Source organism: Pseudopodoces humilis, chromosome 1, assembly GCF_049639895.1.
Source record: "Pseudopodoces humilis isolate 2021_Gansu_Grassland_sample_001 chromosome 1, ASM4963989v1, whole genome shotgun sequence".
In the NCBI taxonomy this organism is placed as follows: domain Eukaryota; kingdom Metazoa; phylum Chordata; class Aves; order Passeriformes; family Paridae; genus Pseudopodoces; species Pseudopodoces humilis.
Genome location: NC_142200.1, coordinates 112194935 through 112218354, shown reverse-complemented (window position 1 = coordinate 112218354; position 23420 = coordinate 112194935). Strand labels below are relative to the sequence as shown.

Genomic DNA, 23420 nt, shown 5'->3' with positions numbered 1-23420 from the left:
TTTTTCTTTTCTCTTCTATCTGTGTTGATAAAATCGGAGAGCCGGTGGCTAGCACTGACTTAGATTTCCAGCCTGGATTTGTTCTTGTTTTTCTCCTTACTTCAGTTCTCCTTGTGCAGTGCTGCGTGGCGCTGGCAGCCTGAGAGAGAGGGAGCTCCAGTCACACGCAAAGACTCAGACCGCTGAGAGGAGATTAACATCAAGGAGCCCACATTTGCAATAGCGGGTGGTGCTGGGGGGAGAGGCGAGGGGAAAATAAAATAAAAGCAACAATCGGGTAAATGCTCGTCTCTTCTCGCCACCAGCACCTTGCACAGGTCTGAAATCGCTTGTTTTGCTTTGCTGTATTGCGCTTGCCTGGGCTGTGGAGAGGGGAGGGGGAGGGGAGGAAGGGGGAGGTTTAACTTTTACTTGACATTACCGGGTTATTGTCACTTCCCCCGTGTAAAACCCCGGTGGTTTCCCCTCGCCCCCACCCCCTCCCCGGGCTCGGCTCCCTCCAGTTAACTTTGTTCAAAGGGCTGCAGCCGGGAGGGCTTGTCCGGGCCTGGGACACAGATAGCGTAAAGTAAATAACCACCACAATTAGGCTGGGGCCGGGAGTTGATCTTCGTGGCGAGAGATCTGCTTAGTTAGCGTTCGCTGTTTCGGGGCGATTGAAGGCCGCCGTGCCAAGGACACGCACACACACACACACACACACACACACACACACAGTCACTCTTACACACGCACGCTGGATACAAAAGTCTGGAGGATCTAGGGGAGAATTGCAGCCGCCGGATCTGTGCAGCAGCCGCGGCCAGAGCCATGCGTGTCACGGCCTCCTGAGGGGGGAAAAGGAAGGAAGGGAGGAAGGAGGAAGAGAAAAGAGAGAAATAAAGAAGGAAAATATAAAAGAGGGAGAAAGGAAAGCAGAAGAAAGACGCGGGGTGGTGGAAAGTGTTTGCCTGCTTTTGTCTCGCAATACAGTGAACTGGAAGATGGAGATGGATGTTAAGGGAGTTTCTCCGTGCCCGGAGCCCATCCCCCCGGCGGCGGGGTCTGGCGGCTGCCCGCACCAGCGCCCGCACCACCGCGATGGGCAGCCCGCGGAGCCGGCCCCCGCCCCCGACAGCGGCCACCCGGAGCGGAGGCACGGCAGTGAGAAAGAGGACAAAAAGGTAGGTCCGCTCCCCCGCCGGCCGGCCGGAGCCGCGCCCGCCGGAGGGGCGGCAGCCCGGGGCCGCGCTCGGCGGGGCGGGCGGGGCCGCTCCCGCTCCCCGCCGGCCGCGGGCAGCCCCGCACCGCCCTTTGTCAGCGCGGCGGCGGGAGGCGGGGGGCCGGCGGCGGAGGTTGTCTGAGGACACGGGGGTGGCGGGGCGGGGAGCGCGGGGCCGCCGCCGCCGGGCCCGGGGCGCCGGGCATTGTTCCGCCCGCCCGCCCGGCGGGGGCGGCCCAGGTGCCGCCGCCAAAGTTTAACCTCACTTCGAGGGGCCGCGGCCGGCGGGGCCGCCGCTCCCCTCCCCTCCCAGCTCCTCGCCTCGACTTCCAGCCGGCTGCGAGGGGCGAGTCACTTGGGGGAAGGAGCCCGGGCGCTGTGTCCCTCCAGCCCTGCTGTGTCATTGCGGACCGGGGGACGGCTGCTCGCTGCCGAGTGAGAACCTGCGGGTGACGGAGTTGAGCGAGAAATGGGTCAGATCGCACCCTTTGGTGCGGATGTGTCTGCTGCTGGGAGAATGGGAAAGTAGGGAGGATGGGATGGTAAAAGGTTGCCATTAAGATAATGTCAGCGGAGTGCATTGATCAGTGCTTTTGTCTGTGGGCACTGTCTTAATTTCCATTCATTTTTTTCTCGGCACGGGTTTGCTAAATTGAAGCCGATGAATTCTGCTGTGTCTATAGGTCTGTGACAGGCAGAGACTGATAAATGTGTAAGTTTCATCGTAATTTGGTGATGGTTGCAAGGTGTGATCCGCGTGTGCTAGACTGTAAAAGACATCCGTTTATATTTTATTGAAATCCGAGTAATTCTCTGAATGCACAGATACCCCCAAACAGATTATAATCCTCGAGTAATGTTAAAAAGAAATGTTGGCATGTACTGGATTTGAGCCGTGATTCTTCAACTAGTTTTACTATAGTTTGGTTTTGTTATAAATGTGTAAGAGAACAGTAACACAATGAAGGAATGTAAGCGGGCAATGCAATAAAGCAATGCAACAACTATGGCACACCACATATTTGCATGACTAGAGCTCCGGTTGTCATGAGAAAGACAAGGTATTTTTTAAAAATTGTATTTTTAAATGTAGACTCCTAGTTTTCAGCATTTGCCTCCTACACTTTTTGGTTTGTTACTGTTCGGTAAAATCTGTGCTATTGTTTTAATTAAGAGGGTATCAACGCTGGATCATAAACAGGGACTGTACAGTTTAAGAGGGTGGATGCAAGGGCTTTATTTTTAAAACAGTAACTGGTGGTTTATATGTTGTGATAGATGAACACAGAATTTCATCTCCTTTGAGTTTATGAATATTTAATTCTGTCGTGACTGCATGTTACTGTACCTAGCTGAATGATTTGTTTGTGTGATTGTTTCTAGGATCCCTTCCCTTGCACCATGCTACTTACTAAACTTAAAATTATTTTATTTCAAAATAATTACAATGTAGACCCAAGGTTGCCAGTTACACATGGCTTCATTTTGCCACTGCCTCGAGAATTTTAAAATCCTGCCATCAGCAGAAATCCATGCTTAATAGTTACTTTTGAATGTGCCACACAGTCTGTCTAATGTTTTACCAATCACTGACATGAGGAAGGCAAAGAAGGTGTGACTCAAGGTGAATGAACACCAAAGAAGGCCTGATTTGCTATGGTGTGGCTAATTAATGTGTTTAGATGACTCAGGATTGCACTACTTTATTCTGTATCTGCCAGCATTTTCTGGACATGAAACAAAAGTACTACCTTTTTTTTTTTGTGGGTTTTTTTTTTTTTTGTTCTATCTGTAGCCATGATAAAGTACTGTGATATATTCCTCTTTTTTAATTCCACTATTAGCTTTTCCAAGTTTGCCATTGCCAAGGTTGTTGCAATGACTACCTTGTATTTTTGGGATGTGCTGTGATATTTCAAACCTCCCTAAATGTATGTATCTTTTCTGGATGCTGTCCCAGGACAACCAGTACTTCTTATTAGTGCAGAACTATTTCAGATATCTGGTAAAGTACTGGCAACAGAAATTTGACGAGAAGAGGAAAACCCATTAGAGAGATAGCAAAATAAAAACATTATTGTGAAAAAAACCCAAGTCAACTACAAAACTGAACTCAAGCATTTCTGGAAACATCATCTAAGAGCTTTCTAAATTGATTGAAATAACTGTACCATTGTTCTTATGGCCCTTATACAAACTTCTGAGGCACACTGATACATCCTAGAAGTGTAAGCGCTCTACGTGGAATTTGTAAAGGACATTAGAACCTGAATTCCTGACAATGTATAATTATGATTAACTACATATTAAGGTACTGCAATGTCTCATGATTTCACTGTCAGATTTGCTTTTTGGGATCATTATAGAAAAAAACCTTACATTTAATCATTGAGCTCCATTTCTGGTGGACATAAAAAGAGTTTTACTTCCATCTAAATAGAACTGGGTCAAATTTATGTTCTGATAAAATTATTTTTGTCATTGGCTCCAAAAGGAACACTGCTGAATTAACCAAAGCAAGTATTTTCCTAAGTCTATGGAATTTCAGTAGAAGATACTACCATAGTCTCACTTACATGGATATTGTAGGTTTTCTTCTTGCTGTATATTAGTTTTTTATTTGTTGTTGAGCTTCAATAAAATTTTGAAACGTGTGTAACTTGAAATATATCCCACTGTCTTCAGCTAGGATGCTGACATGCCAAAGTGTGTGCTTAAGTGCTTTGTTGGAGGAAGACCTAGGTTACTTTTCATATATCTTTCTGTTGAAACCATCTCTGACTGATGTATGAGAATAGAAATTATGAAGATTGACTTTATAATTTATTAAGTATGTTAAGTACTTGGTGCTTTAAAGGTTGTCATTTGGGTGGGAGAAAATGAAGCACAAATAGTAGAGTGCAAGATTTAGAAAGCTAATAAGCTGACTATATGGATACTATTTTTTTTCTCTTAAAGCAAAACACATCAGAAAATATTTTTCAACACTCCTACAATGTTTTCTGTTATTTTAGTTAAAAGCATGTAGGTCTAATCCTATATGCAGAAGCATGTTGACATTCTCCAGTATGGCAAAGTGAGTGACTGGGGGAGAGAACAACCTGCAATCCTGGCTGTTCATTCCTGGCTGGAGGTGCAGCTGATGCCTGTGACAGGTTGTGTGGGTGGATTGTCACACCATCTTGCCACTCCATGACTTATCTTGCAATGATTGCATCTTTACAAGGATCAGCCTACTGAGCACTTAGGGAATAGAAGGCAGCTTCATAATTCCTTTACAGACTGGTAACTATGGGTGAGGTTTATTATCATAGCTCACAGCTCAGGATGGGTAGAGTTTTACTAGAGACGGTATCCTGAGCCCTGAGTTAGGACTTTCAAGCCCCCAGCTACAGCCAGTCTGTTACAGTGTTTCCATTTCCCAAAGCCCGAGTTCTCCAAAAGTTGGTCTGAGGTATGGATTTGGTAATGTGATGTTTCATACCAAGGAGGACTTCTGCATCTCTGTGGTATGTGCAAATCATTTAGCACAAATGATCTATAAGCACACCCAGAGCTTTCACTTTATACCTATATTCCATATATAAAACCATCTGTGAAATAGCTCCAAAGTGAAGAACTTTCTGTGTATTTACATGGAAATGAACACACCAAGGTTATAGCAAAACCAAGCTTATATGGGTTGGGTACATTGTATTCTGGTTCACGACCAATTTGCCAGTGTTTGATGCAAGAGTTCTGAGGTGTTTTGTGGTCTTTTTTGTATGTTATTTCCCAGGATACTTACCTGTGATAGTGCTGTGTGATAATGTCACCCAAGTGTGAGCTCCTAGAGGGGAAAATCTCAGTTCTTTGGGGAAAGGCACTTGGTATTTACTTGGGAATTCTGTTCTGCTGTACACATGTTCTGATCATCAGTCTCTAAAAGCCTTCTGCTAGCGTATTTACAAGAATATTGCTATCAACTATATAGTGCTTGTTCACTCATCCTTCACCAGCAGTAGGTCAGGAATAGTGGAAGACACTTCAGGGGAATTTTTTTTAGTAGCTTATCTTATGTATTTAGTTTTGTTTGATTTGGAAAGCCAAATGTTACTATGTGTTTACATTTATAGAGAGAAGGCTCAAGAAATGCAGTTTGTGCTTGAAGCAGATAGTGGGGATTCTTTCAGGGGGTAGATCACTCCAGTTTCAGATCAGATGTGCTTACCTTAAGCAGTTGTATTGTGAGCAGAAGAGGAGTTGTCAACCACTGTCTTGTTTCCTGGAGATTTGATTGAGTTATCTTTTGCCAAATAATCTGGACCTATCCCACTGAGCAATCAGAAGTTAAGAACCAAAAGCTGAAACTGAAATCAGTAATGGATATGGGGAAACAGTATGGGGTATGTGGGGTGAAGAAAGCAGAAATAGACAACACTACTGGTTGCTGATGGTAACCGCTTCTCCTGATAATAGTGTAAAATGCACCAATGTAAAATGCACTAGCTTAGAAACTAGTTGGAGTTTCTAAGCACTGAAGACTTTGTGCCAAGTGTATCATGGGCTATGGTTCTGCCATGATGTAATGAATAGTCATGATATGGCATGAATAGTCAAGGTCATGCCATTGTCTGCATAGATGGACAAATTCTTCACCATACAGACATGGCAGAAAATTATACTTGTGGCTGTTGCTATTCTGAGAGTTTCATGTCAGACAGAAATTCAAGTGTATGCTTAAAGTGAGGACAGAGCTGGAGAATAATGTGTCTTTGTCTACATCATTGCTAAGATTTCAGAAATCATTCCCCAGCACAGCAACATCAACTCTCCCTTTTTCAGATCCACTTTTAAGCACCCGTTCTTCATTCTTAAGCTGTTCCTATCTCTGCTGTGGGGCATCGTGATATCGATACTGATCTGCATATTTCAGTTTCTTCCTGATGGAGTGGTCTGAGAAAAAAGTCAGCACCTTGTTCTTCCAGAGTTCACAGAGTCTGGTGGCTGCCTGGGTGGTGAGCCTGACACAAAGCCTCAGACCCAGGACATTCTGAGTCCCTCATATTCAAATATTTTTTTTCCTGCACATTCCCAGATCAGAGCTCTGATCACGGCTCATGTAAGATCTGATTCTCAGATCACAGCTGGCTAACTCATGACAGTATGGGGAGACTCCTGGACACATGTTCCTGGAATAGCTCCCCAAAGCTAGAGTGCCTGGCAGGTACCTCTGGAAAGGAGGTTTTAGTCCTTTGTCTTGCTGATGTGGGCAGCAAAGCTATTCACCCTGCCATTATCCTGTTTTGATGAGCAAGACCCAAGAGCCATCTGCTTTGAGGAGACTAAGTAAAAAATCCAGATTAAAAAAAAATCAAAAAGAGGAAATTCACTATGAACTGAAAGCCTTGCTTTGCAGGCAGGACTACTTCTGCATCTTGATGCATTTCATGTACTCTGCTTCACTCTTTCTAGTGAGAGAATGAATCCTTAGATGAACCTAGGATTGTGCCTCTGTTACAAAATTAAGCAGATGTGAAGAAGAGAGAAACTCTTAGTATCTGAAGGCAAGAGTAACAAACTCCTGTTCTATTAGACATCAGAGAATCCAGAAGGAGACAATATCTTGGGGAGCAGGCCTCATAATTTTCATATCTCCAAAATTACTTTTTGTCTCAAATTCTGGGAATTCCTGCTGCTGCATGACCAGAAGGTCAAGGGAGGTGATTATCCCCCTCTGCTCCACTCTTGTACACCCCACCTGGAGCACTGCATCCACCTCTGGTACCCCAACATAAGGAGGACATGGAGATGCTGGAGTGAGTCCAGAGGAGGCCACAAAGATGGTCAGAGGGCGGGAGAATCTCTCTGACAGAGACAGGCTGAGGGACCTGTGGCTGTTCAGCCTGGAGAAGAGACAGCAGCCTTCCAGTATGTAAAGGAGGCCTACAGAACTGGAGAACTGGAGAAGGATTTTTTATAAGGACATGGAGTGATAGGACAAGGCAAAAGGCTTTAAACTGGAAGAGATAATTCTTAATTAGGCATTAGGAATAAATTCTTTAGTGTGTGGGTGGTGAGGCACCTGGAAGAGGTTGCCCAGAGAAGTTGTGGATGCCCCATTCCTGGTTGGATGGGGTTTTAAGCAACCCAGTATTGTAGAAAGTGTCCCTATCCATTGCAAGGGGTTTGGAACTAGATGATTTTTAAGGCTCCTTCCAACACAAACCATTTTAAGATTCTATGATATGGGAAAAAAAATCTTACCTTAAGTAGATGTCAAAAACATTATTCTTATACTAAATACAAAACACAGCACTGTATCAGCTACTATGAAGAAAATTAACTGTATCCCAGAATCTGGAATGTGTAGGACGTGGGTTTTATATTAAAGCATAAAGTTGGAGAGTGAGGACTTCTGTGATTTGCCTGTGCCTGTGTTAAAACAACACACATGATAGTGCATATGAATTATTCTTTAAAATTTTACCCAATACTGAGATTTCTGAAAGAAGAATGTGCTATTTAAAATAGTTGTCCTCTCAAATAAATTGTATAAGAAATGTTTTGGTGAAGTTTACCAGTCTTACAGCTGTTTCAGTTTTTCATCAAACTGATCAATAAGTGGATGAAGCTTGAAAAGCTGATCACACTCTGACTGTTTCCTGGGGTAAACATAGAGATATTTATTGTAATAGAGAGATTTCATGAAAAGTAAATACTGCTTAGAGTTAATACAAAGTGAAATTAAGTGCATATGTAGTTGATTAGGTAACAAATCCAGGGACATAAACAATGAACATCATGGGTGGGAGCTAAACAATGCTCTTGAATCATCGGCAACACAACCACAAGTTTTGTATGCAGAAGACACAGAATTGACTCTCTGGCTAAGGGCAGTTTTGCCTTGGCTGCAGAAGGGTTGTGAGGATTCCTACTTGGAGGAAGATGCAGCACTGAAAAGGGCTTTGTTATCTCCTCTTGAGCAGTTAGGACATTGCCTTGACTCAGATGTAGTGGTATGTGTTCATGCCCATATGCTGAGACTGGAAAGCAGTCCTATTCAGAACTGCATATGACAGCTCAGAGCTTGGCCAGTGCATGGCATATCCTTCCCACTTAAGTAGAGCTTGTTCTCAAAAGCCCAGTATTCACAGGAGTTCCTGGCCAAGAGTTGAGTGCCAGCTTGTAACAAATCTGAGGCTTCAAACAATGGATAATCAATGAAGCTAGAGATGAACAATACCCATGTTGTTGCATGCTATTCCCAGTGTTTTCCTAGATGCTCACAGTGTTTTAAGACCATCTCTAGCTGTGGTAAAAACTTACTGTGTTGTGCTGAATCCTTACAACACAGCAATTTTTCCTAGACTGAGGCTTCAGTTTAATTGCCTAAGCTAAGGGAGACATATAGTTATGGATGTGTAAAGTGGTTCAGTTTTTGTTTGGTTCCATATTTTGCTTTTCTCTGCCTGGCTGTAACCATGCTTCTCATATAGCGGCTGGGATTATTTCCCAGCAACTTGTTCTAGGTGGATTTTTGTACCGACTAGCTGCCAGTAGTAATTGTCCGACGATGGTATAAAAAGTTGTGGAGTCTCAGTAGAGTTATTGTTTTCTAACATCTTGTCTCTGAAAATACCCAAATAGTAAAGAAAATGGGAGTACAGCTGCAAATGAGAAAAGTAACAACAGGACCACTGATAATAATTTCCATAAAAGTAGAGATCTGATCAGGTTTTACTGTGATGTTTAAATGAGTAAAGAAAAAAAAAAAACAACAGATCTGAAAGGCAATGCAGATGGTAATATTCTACAGTAGTTTCTTTCTTTTCTCACTATCATCCTTTCTGTGTAGCTCTGAAATTCTCCTCCACCTATAACAAAAATTTCTGTTTTATTTCAATTCCCCACATTGCATTCTGAGCTATATGGGCAATATTAATTGTTTCAGGAACTCTAGTAACCAGTGCATCTTAACTGGGATAAACCAAGATAACATTTGGCTCATAGTATGGACAAGGACAGTAATGTATAAAATTTGTTAGACAGCCATGATTTAGTAGAAGAAGACTAGTTCTTCCATGCCTAATGGCTTTTGCCATGTGTTTAAATACAGCTGTTGTTTTTGTTATATATTATATGAAGACATATCTTGTTACAGAAGCAGAATAGGAATAGTTTCCTTGACTGAAAAGCATTTTGTTTTGGGTTAATAAAAATTACAGACTCAAGCCACAGAGCTTGGTTAATGCACTTAGAGTTCTGAGTTCATTCCTTTGAACACCTTGCCCTATGGTTGCAGAGTTTATTTTCTCCAAAAAGCTATTCGGCACAAGTTATTCAAAGTGATAAAGTGATCACCAAGTGCAGGGAAAATAAAGGTAATATTCCCCCCTTTAATTCTAGACCATCTGTGAAGGACTCTTACAATTGATTGGAAAATGAAATTTGAAATGAAATGAAAACACTGTGGAACTCATGCCTGTTCCATCAGCACAGTCTGTGTTAATTGATTTCAACAGGTGCCTCAAGCACCACTGACATCTCTTTTTTGCTATTACCTAGTGATGGTTTTCTCACTGAGGTTATTACAGAGCCTGTACTGACTTTTAGGAGGCCATAGCAGAAAATCTACTTTTGGATGCAAACCAGCATACTCAAGGTCTTTGTGGAAAGGGAATTAAAGGGCTAGTATCTACCAAAGATGATTTTTATGGCTATTATATTTAGTAGCAATTTCATCTTCATCATAGTATAAATAAATTGGTATTACGCTTTTTTGTGGATTTAAAAAGAGTACTTTATTGCCTTGAGGTACTGTGTGAATCAGGCATCACATAGGAAGGGTGACTATGAGTCCTCAGAGATGGGCAGGTGAGCATGATGTGTGGGGGTAGGTTGTAAATAACTTTTGCTCTTCAGGTGAATTAAGAGTGAGAGGGAATGATGTGGAGGGGCAGAGAGGCAGTAGCTGGCAAGCTAATTGAAAGCAGTAGCTTCTGAGTAGGGCTAGAAGAGAGAAGTTTGTAAGGTTTGTGTTTTGAGGCAAAAGAGCTTTATGAAGTGTGCAGTGGGTCCATGTGGAGTTAAGGAAGCACACAGCAGAATTCCACAGCATCAGAATTCCAGTTTGCGTTTGCAAAATACCTACTGAGGCTTCACAGATGTTATGCAGTGCCCTGGTTAGCCTTGTTAACTTTATTGAGTGTGCTTCGAGGGCATGCAGACTTTCAAAGTATGTGAAAACCACTTTCCATAATTAATTGGCTTACTCTCTCCCACCTATTGTTTCATATCTAATAGAAGGTAACAGCAAGTCATTGCTAAAGAAAACAGATACGATGATATTTAGGTTAGTTTGGTTTGAGATATGACAGGCTAAAAAGGATCTCCCCAAAGATCTTGCAACTTAAATAATCCCCATTTTTTGTCCTGTCTTATTTCTCCCATGACTATCATAGGATATGCTCTTAAACTAAATATTCCCTGATCTAGTAAGTGGTTTTGAGAAGATCAGTCCATTTTTAGACTGCTTCTGTATGAACTAATATATAACTGGAAGCATGTTTGAACTTTACTATGTCAATGACATGCTGAAATTTCCAAGTGATAAAATGACTTTTTCCTTAAGCAGAGCAGCCATCATCCACATTATCATCTACATCCCTGCACACATGGTGTGGCGTAGGAAATGACACACCATTATCAGATGGCTGTTAAGATGGATGCAGGGAAATGGCGAGGCTGCTGGCATGGTCTCCAAGACAGACATCCACAGATGTTCTGTAGTCACTTCAGTGCATGTAGTTAAAGGGTATCTGTTGTTCCCTCGGGGAAATTTTTGCTTAAACAGAGAACATTTAAGTTTGGAGGAGATCATGAATATGCTTCCAAAGGGAGAAGGGAGGAGCAGCAAGCTTAGAGGAAAGGAAAGCCATGCAGATTATCAACAGACCTCCCACAGTAGGGAGGTGGCTAATGTGGTGTCACATGCTGTTGTGGTCTTACGCAAAGGTCTTATTGGACCTTAAAATGGGATCCAGAGGTGCCACTTGTTGAACTTGTCAAGAGGACACACCCTGTGCAGAAGATAAAAAAATTGATGGATCTATTCAAAGAGAGGCCATGTGGAGGTTAGAGCATCAGAGGGGATCAAGGTCAATCTGTCTCAGGGACTCTTTCAAAGAAGGGTTACACCACAGGACTGTCATGAGATAATCAGCCAGAACAACATAAAAACTGCGATCACTGTGTGCTGGGAAATGCTGCTCAGGGGAGGAAAAAGGCTCTGGGCTCTCTGGTCTGGTCTCTGCTCTGCATGTTCTGCCTGTTGGTAAGATTCAACAACTTTCTCTTTAGGCAGTGTTTCATGCTCATATGCTTTTGTATGCTGCTGCACACAAAACAGTCACTGAGGTCTTCCTAACTTATCAAGTGAAGCAACTTGTACTCGCTGCTGTTTTAGAGTCAGACTTAGTTCCTCACAGCAGGTTATCTATTTGGTCGCACCATCCTATTGACTGTGGCATTATTTCAGGTAGCTGGAACTATCCATATTGCCCATGTTTGTTTGCAGATTCAAGCGAAGCCCATGGAAAGGCGCCATTCTGCAATGTCAAAGTGACTGTGCATGTGGCCTATGATCATATTGTGATATCTCTTAGTAATACATCCACATCTGGTGGTAGTAACTGGAAGAGACTAGAGGCAGAAAAGTCAGAAAATGATAGATAACAAGTGCTTATGTATTATGTACTGTGTGATATTAAGAAGTAGGAGCAGGAAGACACATTGACACAACAGTTAGCAGGGGCCTAAACCATTACTCTCTTATTTGCTGATAGAGATGACTTCTTTCTCACCTACACAACGCAAAATTACAGATTAATCTGTCATAGGTAGAACTTTTGCCATTTTTAAGATGCAGGTCAGAGCAGTTACACCTGTTGACACACAGTTCAGTGGTATCAATAGTCTCAGCGTGCAGTGTGGTCCTTGTTTTGTTGTACAGCTGCGGCAGAGACTGTCACAGCTACCCAGAACACTGAGAAGTACAGAAGTTCAGCAGCCAGGGTCAGGGCTTCTGGTGTGTAGAGATCACTGTAAAGAATTTAAAAGGTTAGCTACCAAATGCAAAGCACAGAAACACATAGTGCACCAAGCCACTCTGTTCACAAACAGAAGTGTATGTGTCACGCAGAGTAAAGGCAAAAAATGTTGAGCTCTTCTTCAAACCAGCTTGTTATGTTATCGTGGTGCACAAAAAAATGGCGGAGAGACATATGTACAGCAGTGAGGCAAAAATAATAAAGCTCACATTTAAAAGCCAAACCAATGTAAAATGCATAAATGCAACAATGGGATCTAGTGATAAATTTTAAAGGCTGAGTTACAGGAAAGAACAAGGCAGTTCATCCTTTTCCCTCAGTTAGCAAGAATGAGGGAATGGGACCATAGGTAAAATACTATTCCAATAATCCACTAGTGCAGCTAGTACTGGGTGACAATGCAATACTAGCCATAGAGAGGGACAAAGTCTTACCTCACATCTGTAGTCTGTTACTATCCTCTCTTCTGATCTCCTTCCAAACCAGTGTCAGGGTATGCTGGCTGTGCTCCTACAGACTCGGCAACAGAAAACAGAGACCACACCCTTGCCATGAGTATTATTGTACCTCTCTGGCAGCACTTCAGCGTCAGCCCAGATGTGTAAGGATCAAAAGGACTAGTAAATTTTTAAATTTAAAAACCACAGGGTTTGGAAAAGTGCTTCTAATATTCTAACACCTTTAAAGCTGAGATCTAGTATTTGACTATATAGTAGGTTAATTTTGTTCCTACTAGCAAAGGAATTTCACCACATTTTTCACAGGCATGTTATATTTTACTGACTTAAAATGATTTATGACCAAGTAAAACTTGTTATGAGTAGAATGTTATGCAGGAAGGAGTGGAGAAGTACAGATTGTTAAAAAATAATTCAGAAGAAGGTATATTAGCAAGTTCAGATGGGGTCAGATGTGCATTGTCAGTGCTCTAACAGCTTACAGAATTCTTACCTTTACACATTTAGGAGAATGACATTCTTTAGTATCAATGGAAAATTGAAACTCACTTCTACAGAGCTGTAAGAGAATTTTACTTTTGAGCAGGATAATTTTGGGGGTAATTTCCACATTTGAAGAAAAAGGAAGGAACATGGACAGGTCTCATTTTGAAATAAATCTAAAGGTTTAAAGTTTACTAAAATAACAATTTTACTGAACATGCATAGTCCAAATCTTACTCTGTTCCACACAGAACCCTCTAGAAAGTCCCTTGATGAGATTTTGTTTGGGATTAGGAATTATCCCTCCTTGGAGCAGGAGAATGCTGTAAATCTTCCATGTCATTCATCTATGATTCTGTGCTGGAAAATGCTTTGATGCTTTTTAAAATGAAATGGCATCTACAGAGAGTTTTCAGACACACTCAAACTCCAAAAGTTGATACCAATTACCTGACAATTGTCTAAAGTGAATGTAACTATAAATAAAACTGCAGTCTTACATACTTGCATGATCAGATCTTGGAATTCTGAGGTTTTGAGTCAGAAAAAATCATCCTCCCATCTTCCACTATGTAATTAAACAGTGCTGCTACAATGAAACCTGTATGCTTATATGTTTATGTAGCACTAAGTGTAATATTTCAACAGTATAAAATTGCATGCCCTACTGTATCAAAAACAATCTTAGAGCTCAGGAACACCAGTGTACTGGGGATGGGATACCTAATATGAATCTATTTTTGGTAATAGATAGTTTATATAAAGCATAACCACTGAAGAGTGGTTTGAAGCACATTAAAAAGGAAATATATTTTGAAGTGGAAACTGTTGGCTAACTTGCATTTTCCAATGCTGATATCTTTAAAGAGGTATTTTATTATAATACAATATTTCAAATTCTAAGTTTTTAGAAGGGATGCATAACAATGTCAACTGTTGCAGTTGATAGTGTAGCCTTAGACCACACAACAGATTTGTAAGAGTGGAATTCTTTGTCCTCTTGCTGGAGTGTTGGTTTGAACAGTAGCACATCTGTAATAGAGTTAGGTTGCTTTTTTATCAGCTGCTGATGGTGACACTCTTAAGAAAGGGCCGAATTCATACCTACAAATAAATTTGTCAACATAATATGAGCATTAGAAACAACAGTTCAGTCACATTTCACTTTCATTTCTTCTCTTTTGTGCGAGGGAGTAACTTTCAAGTGTCAGCTCTTTCAGCTGAGTGTCAGCCTTTTAATAATTTGCTGCAGCATGTCAGCCCCCTTAGAATTACCATATGTTAGCTGTTTACCATGTCGGCTGAAAGCATGTGCATTGAGCTGCTCCCCTTTGCCCTACCTGCGTTCCTCCTGGTGACAGCCAGGTGATTATTTTAGCTGATAATTCAGCCACCATCAGGAATGCCCTAGGTGTATTTGCTGTGGCTTTGCAGAGTCTGGGAAGGTCAGTCAGCCACAGAGCCAGGCAGCGGGAGGAATGGGTCTGGGTGGTGGATGTGCTTGGCAGGCTGGCTAGTCAGCAGGAAGACTTACAGGCCTAATCCCTTCCTTCCTTGTCTGAATATTTAGACAACCAGGAGACAATTACACTGTAGGTTGTGAGATCTCTGTGGGAATTTGCTTCTCAGAAGTCCTGGCCACGGAAACAGAAGAATCTGTTTATCCTAATTTCTGCCTGAGTTTTTGACTAATGCTACCGCTATAGTATGTTTTCACCCAGCAGATATTTGAAATACTGTAATAACCCTGATTTTCTCTGTCCTCACTGTCAAAAAGAAGAATGACAAAGGGCTTCACTCATGGCAAACCTTGTGTTAATAATGGTAATGTGCCAGTGTGTATCTAGTTTTGGACCGTATCCTGTGGCTGGTTCCTGACTGTGAACCGGAGCTTTTGCTGGCATTTTCCTGTGTCTGACATTCAATTTGGACCTGTACTGCAGAGGGAAACAGTAGTAAGCTAGTAACAGAGTGCCAGATAGTAAGAGGATGACAAGTCTTTTCCAGTCTTGTGTGAATGCTATTGAATGAGCAGTCAGTGTGCTAGGGGCCAGTGAGCCAACAAATATGTTCAGCGTTCCCAGAAAATAGTCTTCAGAATAGTAGGAGGTGTGATTATGAAGGGGAAGCATTTGAAAGCTATAGATAGTGGAACTAGGCAAGAGAAGTGAGCTGGCAGGAAGGCATTTTGAAGCAAAACGGGGATCTGTGTATGTCTTTCCCACAGCAGCTCTGCCCATCCAGCCTGTACATCCTGCTAGCGTGGAGCTGATGGGGGCAGGAGACTGCCAGCACGTTTCCCTGTGGGAAAAGAGGAATGAAGGTTATAGGGAAGTGTCAAGGGGACACTGGCATGGACGCAAAGAAGTCTGAGCAAGGGGCATCTCTCCCAGGACTACAGCTGTAGCAGTGACCAGGACTGACTGTGTATTTCAGCTGCTTTCACCAATTCTCTGCATACAGTGCAGGTGAGTTCTCTAAAGCTGAATTGTCTGACAATCTCTCCTTTAATACTTAACTGTATTATTTGCCAATTTTGAAAGTGGTTCAGTAGGGGATAACTAGTGTTCTGAGATCATGATGGGTCTAGTCAGCTTTCCAGAGTACAGCAATTACAGTGTGAATAGAGGTGAATGTGATGGACAGTCCAGGTGGTTGCTCTCTCTAACCTGAGCATGAGTTTTCTCATGTTTGTGCGCACACTTATTCTCTGTGATTAGCCTCAATGGAAATGCCATCACCAGGGTCCTGCTGGCAGCAGCAACTTAACAGGCAAAATGGAGGGGGTTAGGTGTTCTTCTGTCCTTTTCATTTTTCATTAAATAGGGCAAAATACACAATAAGTGGAGTGTGATTTGCATGGAAATTTATATGCATGTATAATAGATCTGAATGTTAATGTGGGAAATTACTTTCTTTCAACTCAGTGGCCTGTATGATTTTTAGAATTATTTGCTTCTTTGTAACTTTCTGTAAGTTTCTATTGCAAAACAGTGCATCTAAATTCCTTGAGAAATACTCAAGCACTTGTGGCCAAGTAGATAAGGGTGTTGTTACCTTCTGTTGGGAAATATTTTTTATTAAAATCCATTGGCAACTTTTCGATAAATTCCTCTTTTTTTTCCTCTGTCAATGTATTATTACAAGGATAACAATGAATGCTGTCGTTAAGAAATTCCACACATTTAATAGTCATAATTTAAAACTTTTATTCTATATGCAAATGTCTGTGTGTGTCTGTATGTATAAAAGCAAGTTTTCATTGGATTTTGAATGCAGCTAAGTCTAGGAATGAACTAGCAAATACCCTTTGTTTAAACTTAACAATGATTGCATTTGATATTTTCAAAAGTAATTTTTATAGCAAATTTCATTATATGGCTGTTGTGTTCTGGGTACAATAGGGCAGCTTACTTGCAACTGAATTAAAATACGTGGTTTAATAGCACTTTGACTTGCCTAGGCAATAAACTATCTCCCACAAATGGAGGTGGTAAGGTAAAACATGTTAAGTTAATTCTGTAACAAATCCCTGTGTTGCTGATGGAAAATATTTCAGAAGAATTACTCCCTGCTATGCGTGGGGGCTTCATGAATTACAGGATAATGGAGATAACACTCTCTAAGGGGTCTGCTGAAATATACCCTTTCCTGAAGCACTGTCTGAATTCTTGGAAGCATTTGCGGATCAGAAACTGGTTATGGCCTAACTACACTCTGCTTTAACAAAAGGTGTAATTTTAAACTGACTTTAGGAATTTAGTGAAAAATCCTGTGTGGATACACTTAATTCAGTTAAACCTAGCTAATACAAATTTAATATGCATGTCTAATTTATAGATACTAGCTAAGCTAACAGAGTAAGTTTTTAACTGTTTACATAAATCAGTTTTTAAACAGACAAGGAAAAACTTTCATATAGTACAAGATTGAGAAGATTGGGATTGTTTACCTTGGAGAGAAAATGAATCAGAAGTGAGATGATAAAAGGTTACAGACAATGAAGGGGTAGGCTTTATAGAGCAAGAAATGCTATTTCTACCATCAGGGAAGAACAAGGAGCATTTGGTGAAGGTTAAAAGTGACAAAGCCAAAAGTAAGTCAGAAGAAATGCTCTGCCATACTGGGAACTCATTGCTGATGGAAGTTAAAGTCACCGGATAACTCTGAGGGCAAGAGTTTAACAAGGTAGGCTTAGGGACATGATTTAAGGGTCAATTTGGCAGTGTTAACTGTTGGACTCCATGATCTTAGATGTCTTTTACAACTTAAATGATTCTATGATTCTATCCAATTGCAATGGTAGGGATTAAAAGAATAAAAAGAATGGTGGAAAAGGTAAATGCCTGTTTGTTTGTAGTAACTCTGTTATTGATGAGGTAATTTTTTCCCCATATTTAACTGCTTGTGCAATCTCTTGTTTGAAGTGTTGTGTCTGGCTAGATCTCCAGCAGCAATTTCTTGTTACCAGAATTGTAACCATTTCCTTCCAAAATCTCATCATGTCTGCTCATTCCCTAAAAATCACAGCAAACTCTTTAGTGGTCTCATTAGGAATTTGAATCACTGCATTTTGGTGTTTCTAAAGAGCAAATGCCACAAATTGGTCTGTAAAGGTGACTGTCTCTCCCATACAAGTGGATAATAGCAAATGTCTGGTCACCAGAGTATGACATCGGACAGGTTTGGAAAAATTCAGTGTTGCATAATGCTTGGTTCTTGGGAATGGCAGTGCATCATAGGACAAGGTGGTTTGTTTATGGTTGTAGCTTCTAATCAAATGAACTGGGATGACAGAACTTTCCAGAGGACTCCTGGCTAATATCACAGTCTAAAGGAAGGGCCTTGGAGAAGCCACAGAGAAGCAATGCAGACACAGCAGGAAAATTAAGATGATCTGTTCTCACCTGCTGCCACACCCTGTTGACTCTAGTCTCTTACACATATCCTGCCACCTCCTGAACACACTTCTTAGAGCCTAAAGGGGACTGTATTTTGCTGGGCAAATAGAAGAGCCTAGAACCAGGCTTTTGAATTGGATTTGTGGAGACGGTGGGAAAGACTGCAGTGCAGAGTTAAGCCAACATTTCTGGATTGGTCCCTTTCAGACTGGTGAGCTGTGTGCTACATGGATAAGAGATCTGGAGAGGGACATCTTTTTCACATGGATTCCAGTCTTTTTGTTGCTTACTGCTCTGCATCAGATACTGAGAGTGTTTCTGCTGCCTCTTGGCTCTCCTTAATCAGCAGCTGCTGCTTTTTATCTTTGGAAGCAGCCTAATCAACTCCCCTGGTAGTTAGCGAGGTTGTTCTGGGACCCAGATGCTACCTGAGACTTCTGTGTTGCTGGTGCAGACTGAACATCTTGGCAGCCCAAGAATGAGTGTGCTGTGCTATTTCTTTTGTCTCATGTGCTCAGCTAACCCTGCCAGGTTTTTGATCCACACATGAGTTCTCTCACTTTTTGCTATTTTATGATAGAATGGGGTCACAAGTTAGGTCTGAGGCCATTTAATCATTCATTTTGTCTCTATCACTTACCCTCATATCCCGCCATCCTTAGTCATGCCTACAGCATCAGTAGACTAATTGTACTATGGTGGAAAGACCTGACATGCAAATCTGCCATTGCTCATTATTGTGGCCTGCTTTGTGTGCCAAGTTTTCTGTCTCTCAAACTATGTACTCCACAGAGTCACAGCTTCATGACAATGACCCAGTTATACTCAAAGTCTGAGAAGTTCCCTCTATTTTTCTGCCCTCCCTCCTTTTTTTTTTCAATTTCATTTGTATTTTTGTTTGTTATTATTCTATTTTTCTTCATCAGTGTAAGTAAGGGCTAAGCACTGGACAACTACTTTTGCCTCCTCCTCTCCATTTCTTTTAGTCCCTCTTTGTGGATCTCTGAGAACGCGGCTTCAACAGATTCAGCAGACTGGATGGAGAATTGATGGGTCAGTGGGGGAGGTGGGCTGGTTAAAAGAATTTTTCAAAAATATTTCCTTAGAAGAATTTCAGAGTTGATCTTATTTCAGTAACTCAGAGACAGGTTCTCACAGCCATGTATAGATTCATGGCAAACTGAACAGGAGCCTGTTATGTGAAGATATTCCTTGCAGGAAAGTCTGATACCTTTGCCCTTTGGCACTTGGTGTGGAGCCAAGACTTTCAGAACTGTGTTAGTCCCAGCAGTAAAATGGTGCTTACCTCTTAGGTCCCCATGAAAAAGTCTAGAGATTTCAAAAGGTCAGATAGCTCTGGAGAGGCAGTAGAACCAAAGGTGTGAAAGCTCTTGTTTCACAGTTCATGGCAGTGTGGCTGCCAGGAGGGTGCTCAGCCCTCCTGGAGCCCTGGCCCTAGGAGGTATGACAGATGCTTGGAGTAAATGACATGTTCCTCAGGCTCATGGCTACTGCTGACATCAGTACCAGTTTCCCTCAGACTCAGAGAAGTGGTGGGGATCAACTCCCTCCCAAAGCAGAAGCCTGCAGACTGTCCCAGCCATATGGTAGTGGCAGCTTTAAAAATTTTACTCCGTTTGCTATAATACTGCTTCAATCTAAAGGAAGATGAAAGCAAATAGAAAGTAATTCCTGGTGAACACGAACTGCTGTCTTCTGGCTGGCTCCAAAGGGGATCATGAGAACAGCTTGCCAGCTGCACTGGGGAGCAACTTCTCCCATTAAGGGATACAGCAATGCATTTCTCTTCCCAGCTGGCATTCGCTGCAGCTCGTGTTTATGGCACTTCCCGGTGGAAGCAGAGCTCTCCGGAGGACTCCTGGCTAATAACAGAATCTAATGGAAGTGCCCCTGTGGTGAGTGATGCTGAGGATGGAAGCATGAGCCTTACAGTTTGCACTGAAAAGCCAGACCCTGTAAGTAAAAGCTGTAATGATTCATTTCCTTTGTGGGTGGACTGTAGAGAGGCACGCGTAACATACGGTTACAGCTAAGACTACAGTAAAGCCAATATAAAACAAAACCGTGCCAGTAAAAGGAACACTAAAAAAAGTGTCAGTGTAGAAATAAAGCAAAGGTGATACATGGCTCATTCTGCAATCAGGAAGTGTTTGTCAGTCCTTCTTGCAGGAATATCAGGTTGTAATTCTGAGATAAGTAACATTAATACTAAAACAGAGTTTTGTGCCTGTGTACAAATACAGGGTTTAGGAGGGTGGTAGTTTTAGAAAAACTCTTTTCTGATGCTTACCTATGGCTCTTTTTGAAATATTGTTTGCACACTAAAATGTACTGCAAGTATAGGTCTATGTCTTGTATTTAGATCTAGTGTTACAATGACTGTAAAATAACCCATTTAGAATAATATGCAATCGAACTCCATTAATAATGTGTTGTAGCCTAAAATTTCTGCTGTAGTGAAGTTATTTTTATGTAAATAGAGAAGTTTGGATTGTAAAATAAACAATTTCCATTCTGTATTCAGCAACTGAACTATATTTCTTTTTGACACTTTTGTAAAATGTGTTACACAGGATTAATAAAAAAATCACTCACTGGAGCTTTTATATTTAATTTCACATGGCTGTGCTAACTGAAAGAGGCACTACTCTGTTGGAAATACAATATTTTCTTTGTTTGGAGAGAGGGATGTTACCTATGATTTGCTTACTTGTGGTTATTGGTTGTTACTGGGAATGCCAACATTTTGGAGCTGAAATTAATAAAGTTGAGATACATTAAGCAGAAAAAAAAATATGAAAGAGAAAAATGTGTGTTCCTTTGAAAATCCTGTTGTAGGTCATAGTATAGCTATGTGTCATAGCTACTGAAATGTAAAGTAGGTGACTGGAAAATGACTAGGTTTTCTGACTTCCTAAGATATTAATAATCATACTTCTAGTGCAAACACTGCATGTCATGGTCTCACCAACTCAGCCTGCTGCTGGCTGATGTTATACTGGTACCATCAAATTTGAGGCCATACCAAATGTGGTTAGGTGCTATCACAGTAAATTTAACCCTCATCCATTAGGGAAGCAGTCCAGGTGAAAGGTCACTTTCAGCATCAAAGTGGCCATTTAATGCTTTAATTTCCTCTAATTGGAAATGATAATCAATGAGAATAATTTATAAGACTTGTTTGGAGTAGTGATTCTCTACTTAAAATGGCATCTAAGGCACCATAATTGCAATCAGGTTGATGCCATATGATCATAATGGGATTCAGAACTTAATGATGTGTATGGTTAACCTGTTTGCATGTTTATGGTTAACCTGTACTTGGCAAATAGACCTAAACAGGTTTTTTTCTTTGATACGAACTTCATTGCATTTGACCTTTTGTCATCCAAGAATTTGCATAAAGTATTCCCTTCTCTGGAATAAGGTGCTTGAGTGAAACATTTCATGGGCCTGCTTAACTATTCATCTGTGCTACAATAGCAATTAATGTCTGTGTAAGTAAACCTTCTGTTTTAAAGGTCATTAATTTTCTATACATGATAGAGCTTAGAGATCCTGTTACTAAAATAATTGGGAACTAGAGGTACTGATTTATGAGAGAGGATTAAAAATAATAAAAATCAAAAGATTAGATAAGTGATGACTAGGAAAGGTTGTGATATAAGTCTTCCTCTTGGTGGTTTTGTTTGTATTCTATGTTTGGCTGAAGGCTTTTGGTTTTTGTTTTAAGGGTGTCAGAATAGATGCTCCAGTCACCCTTTCTGGTCTTAAAGTCCGTACTTGCACTTGCCTACTTTTTAAAACCTGAGGAGAAATATGGTTTTTCTTTTTGTGGAGAAATGTTTTACCCTGAAGACAAACCAACAGGGCCAGTTGTGCTGTAAGAATTGAGGATGTAGAGAACTTTTGGGTTGTGATGCAGCTCCAGCTTGACAGCTCTGCCACTACATTGTTTTTCCAGGTCAGAGTGGACTCTGTGCCAAGCAGCGTTTGTTCCACTGCTTTGCAGTGGTGTCACATCACTGTATTAACAGGTCACTCTTTGCTCTGATGGAAGATATTCTTAGTCCTGGCTCTGCTTTACATCCATTCCAACTCACCTGTATGGGAGTTACTTTGGTTCTACAACTGTAACAGGGGTAGGCTGCATTTCATTAACTTTATGAGGATTATGCTAAGGTGAAAAAAGGTTTGTGTGGCAGAAGCTTTTCTCACTGATGAGGCTGATTCAATAGTAATTCCTCATATGGATCTGTTTTGGACTTGGCTGCTTCTGTTGGCAGCACAATCAGTTCTATAGCATCTGGAAAATGGCCCTGCACCATACATTACCATTATAAGAATACCTATTGCAGTATATTATTTATCTGCAGCAGTGCCCACTCTTTATTGGGGCTTTCCCAAATGTAAGAATATATTTACTCTGAAGTAATCATAACCTAAATAATCACTAACTTACCAAAATTTAGAAATTAACTGTTATTGCCAACTAGATCCGTAGAGAATATTTGATGGCATGGTTGAGAGTGCATCAATTAAGAATTGCTGATGAGAATCCAACACAGTAAGTAACAAATTAATGGAAGGGAAAGCAGTGGAGCTTCTTGCAATATTTCAGTGTTACAAAGCTCCATTTCTAAATTAGGAGAGTGTGCATTACCAGACTTTTAACTGATCCAAAAATGAATGTTGCGCATTAAACACTATGGGACAGTGTCATCTTTGTGAGGAAATAACGTGAAGAACTGTGCAGGAGAAAGCAGTGCTTTCTTAGGCAATTAAAAAATAGGTATCTGTTTGAACCTGTGCAGAAGCTGAAGTGTGAGGATAGCAGAGGAAAACTGGTCAAAAGCAAAGGAGGATAAATGGAGCTGGGCCTTAATGCAAATGGGTGAGGATTTCAATGCCTGGCTTCTATGCCACAGGAGTTAATAATTTTGTATCACATTTTCCTAAAATCTTATCAGCACTCTGAAGCATGATAAACAAATTCACAAAGAAAACGGAGCTGAAGAATTCTTTTAAACAATATGCTGCAGTACACAGATTCACTCTTTTTTTTTACCAAGGAGACTTTAAAGTATCACATGAAGCATATCTCCTGTTGTATTTGTTTTAGATTTCTGTTAGATATTTCTGTCAATGAGTGTAAGTTCTCTTCCCCTTAAGACTTCTGTTGACTGGCAGAAACCATCTGGTTAGATATTTTTATGCCTGTTTAATTGATAATCAAGATTGAATCCTGTTGAGAAAATCTGACTTG

The 23420-nt window shown here is 41.1% G+C and overlaps 1 protein-coding gene across 1 annotated transcript in view; it reads left to right on the top strand.

Annotated features, from left to right (window-relative positions):
* Positions 1-492: 492 nt before the first annotated feature.
* The window catches only part of RBMS3 (RNA binding motif single stranded interacting protein 3), a 708653-nt gene continuing 685725 nt past the window's right edge, over positions 493-23420 (top strand). Inside the window, exons 1-2 of the mRNA XM_088051425.1 lie at positions 493-568; positions 973-1163. Of these exons, the coding sequence (XP_087907551.1) occupies position 568; positions 973-1163 (192 nt within the window). The 5' untranslated portion in view covers positions 493-567. The remainder of the gene's footprint in view (positions 569-972; positions 1164-23420) is intronic.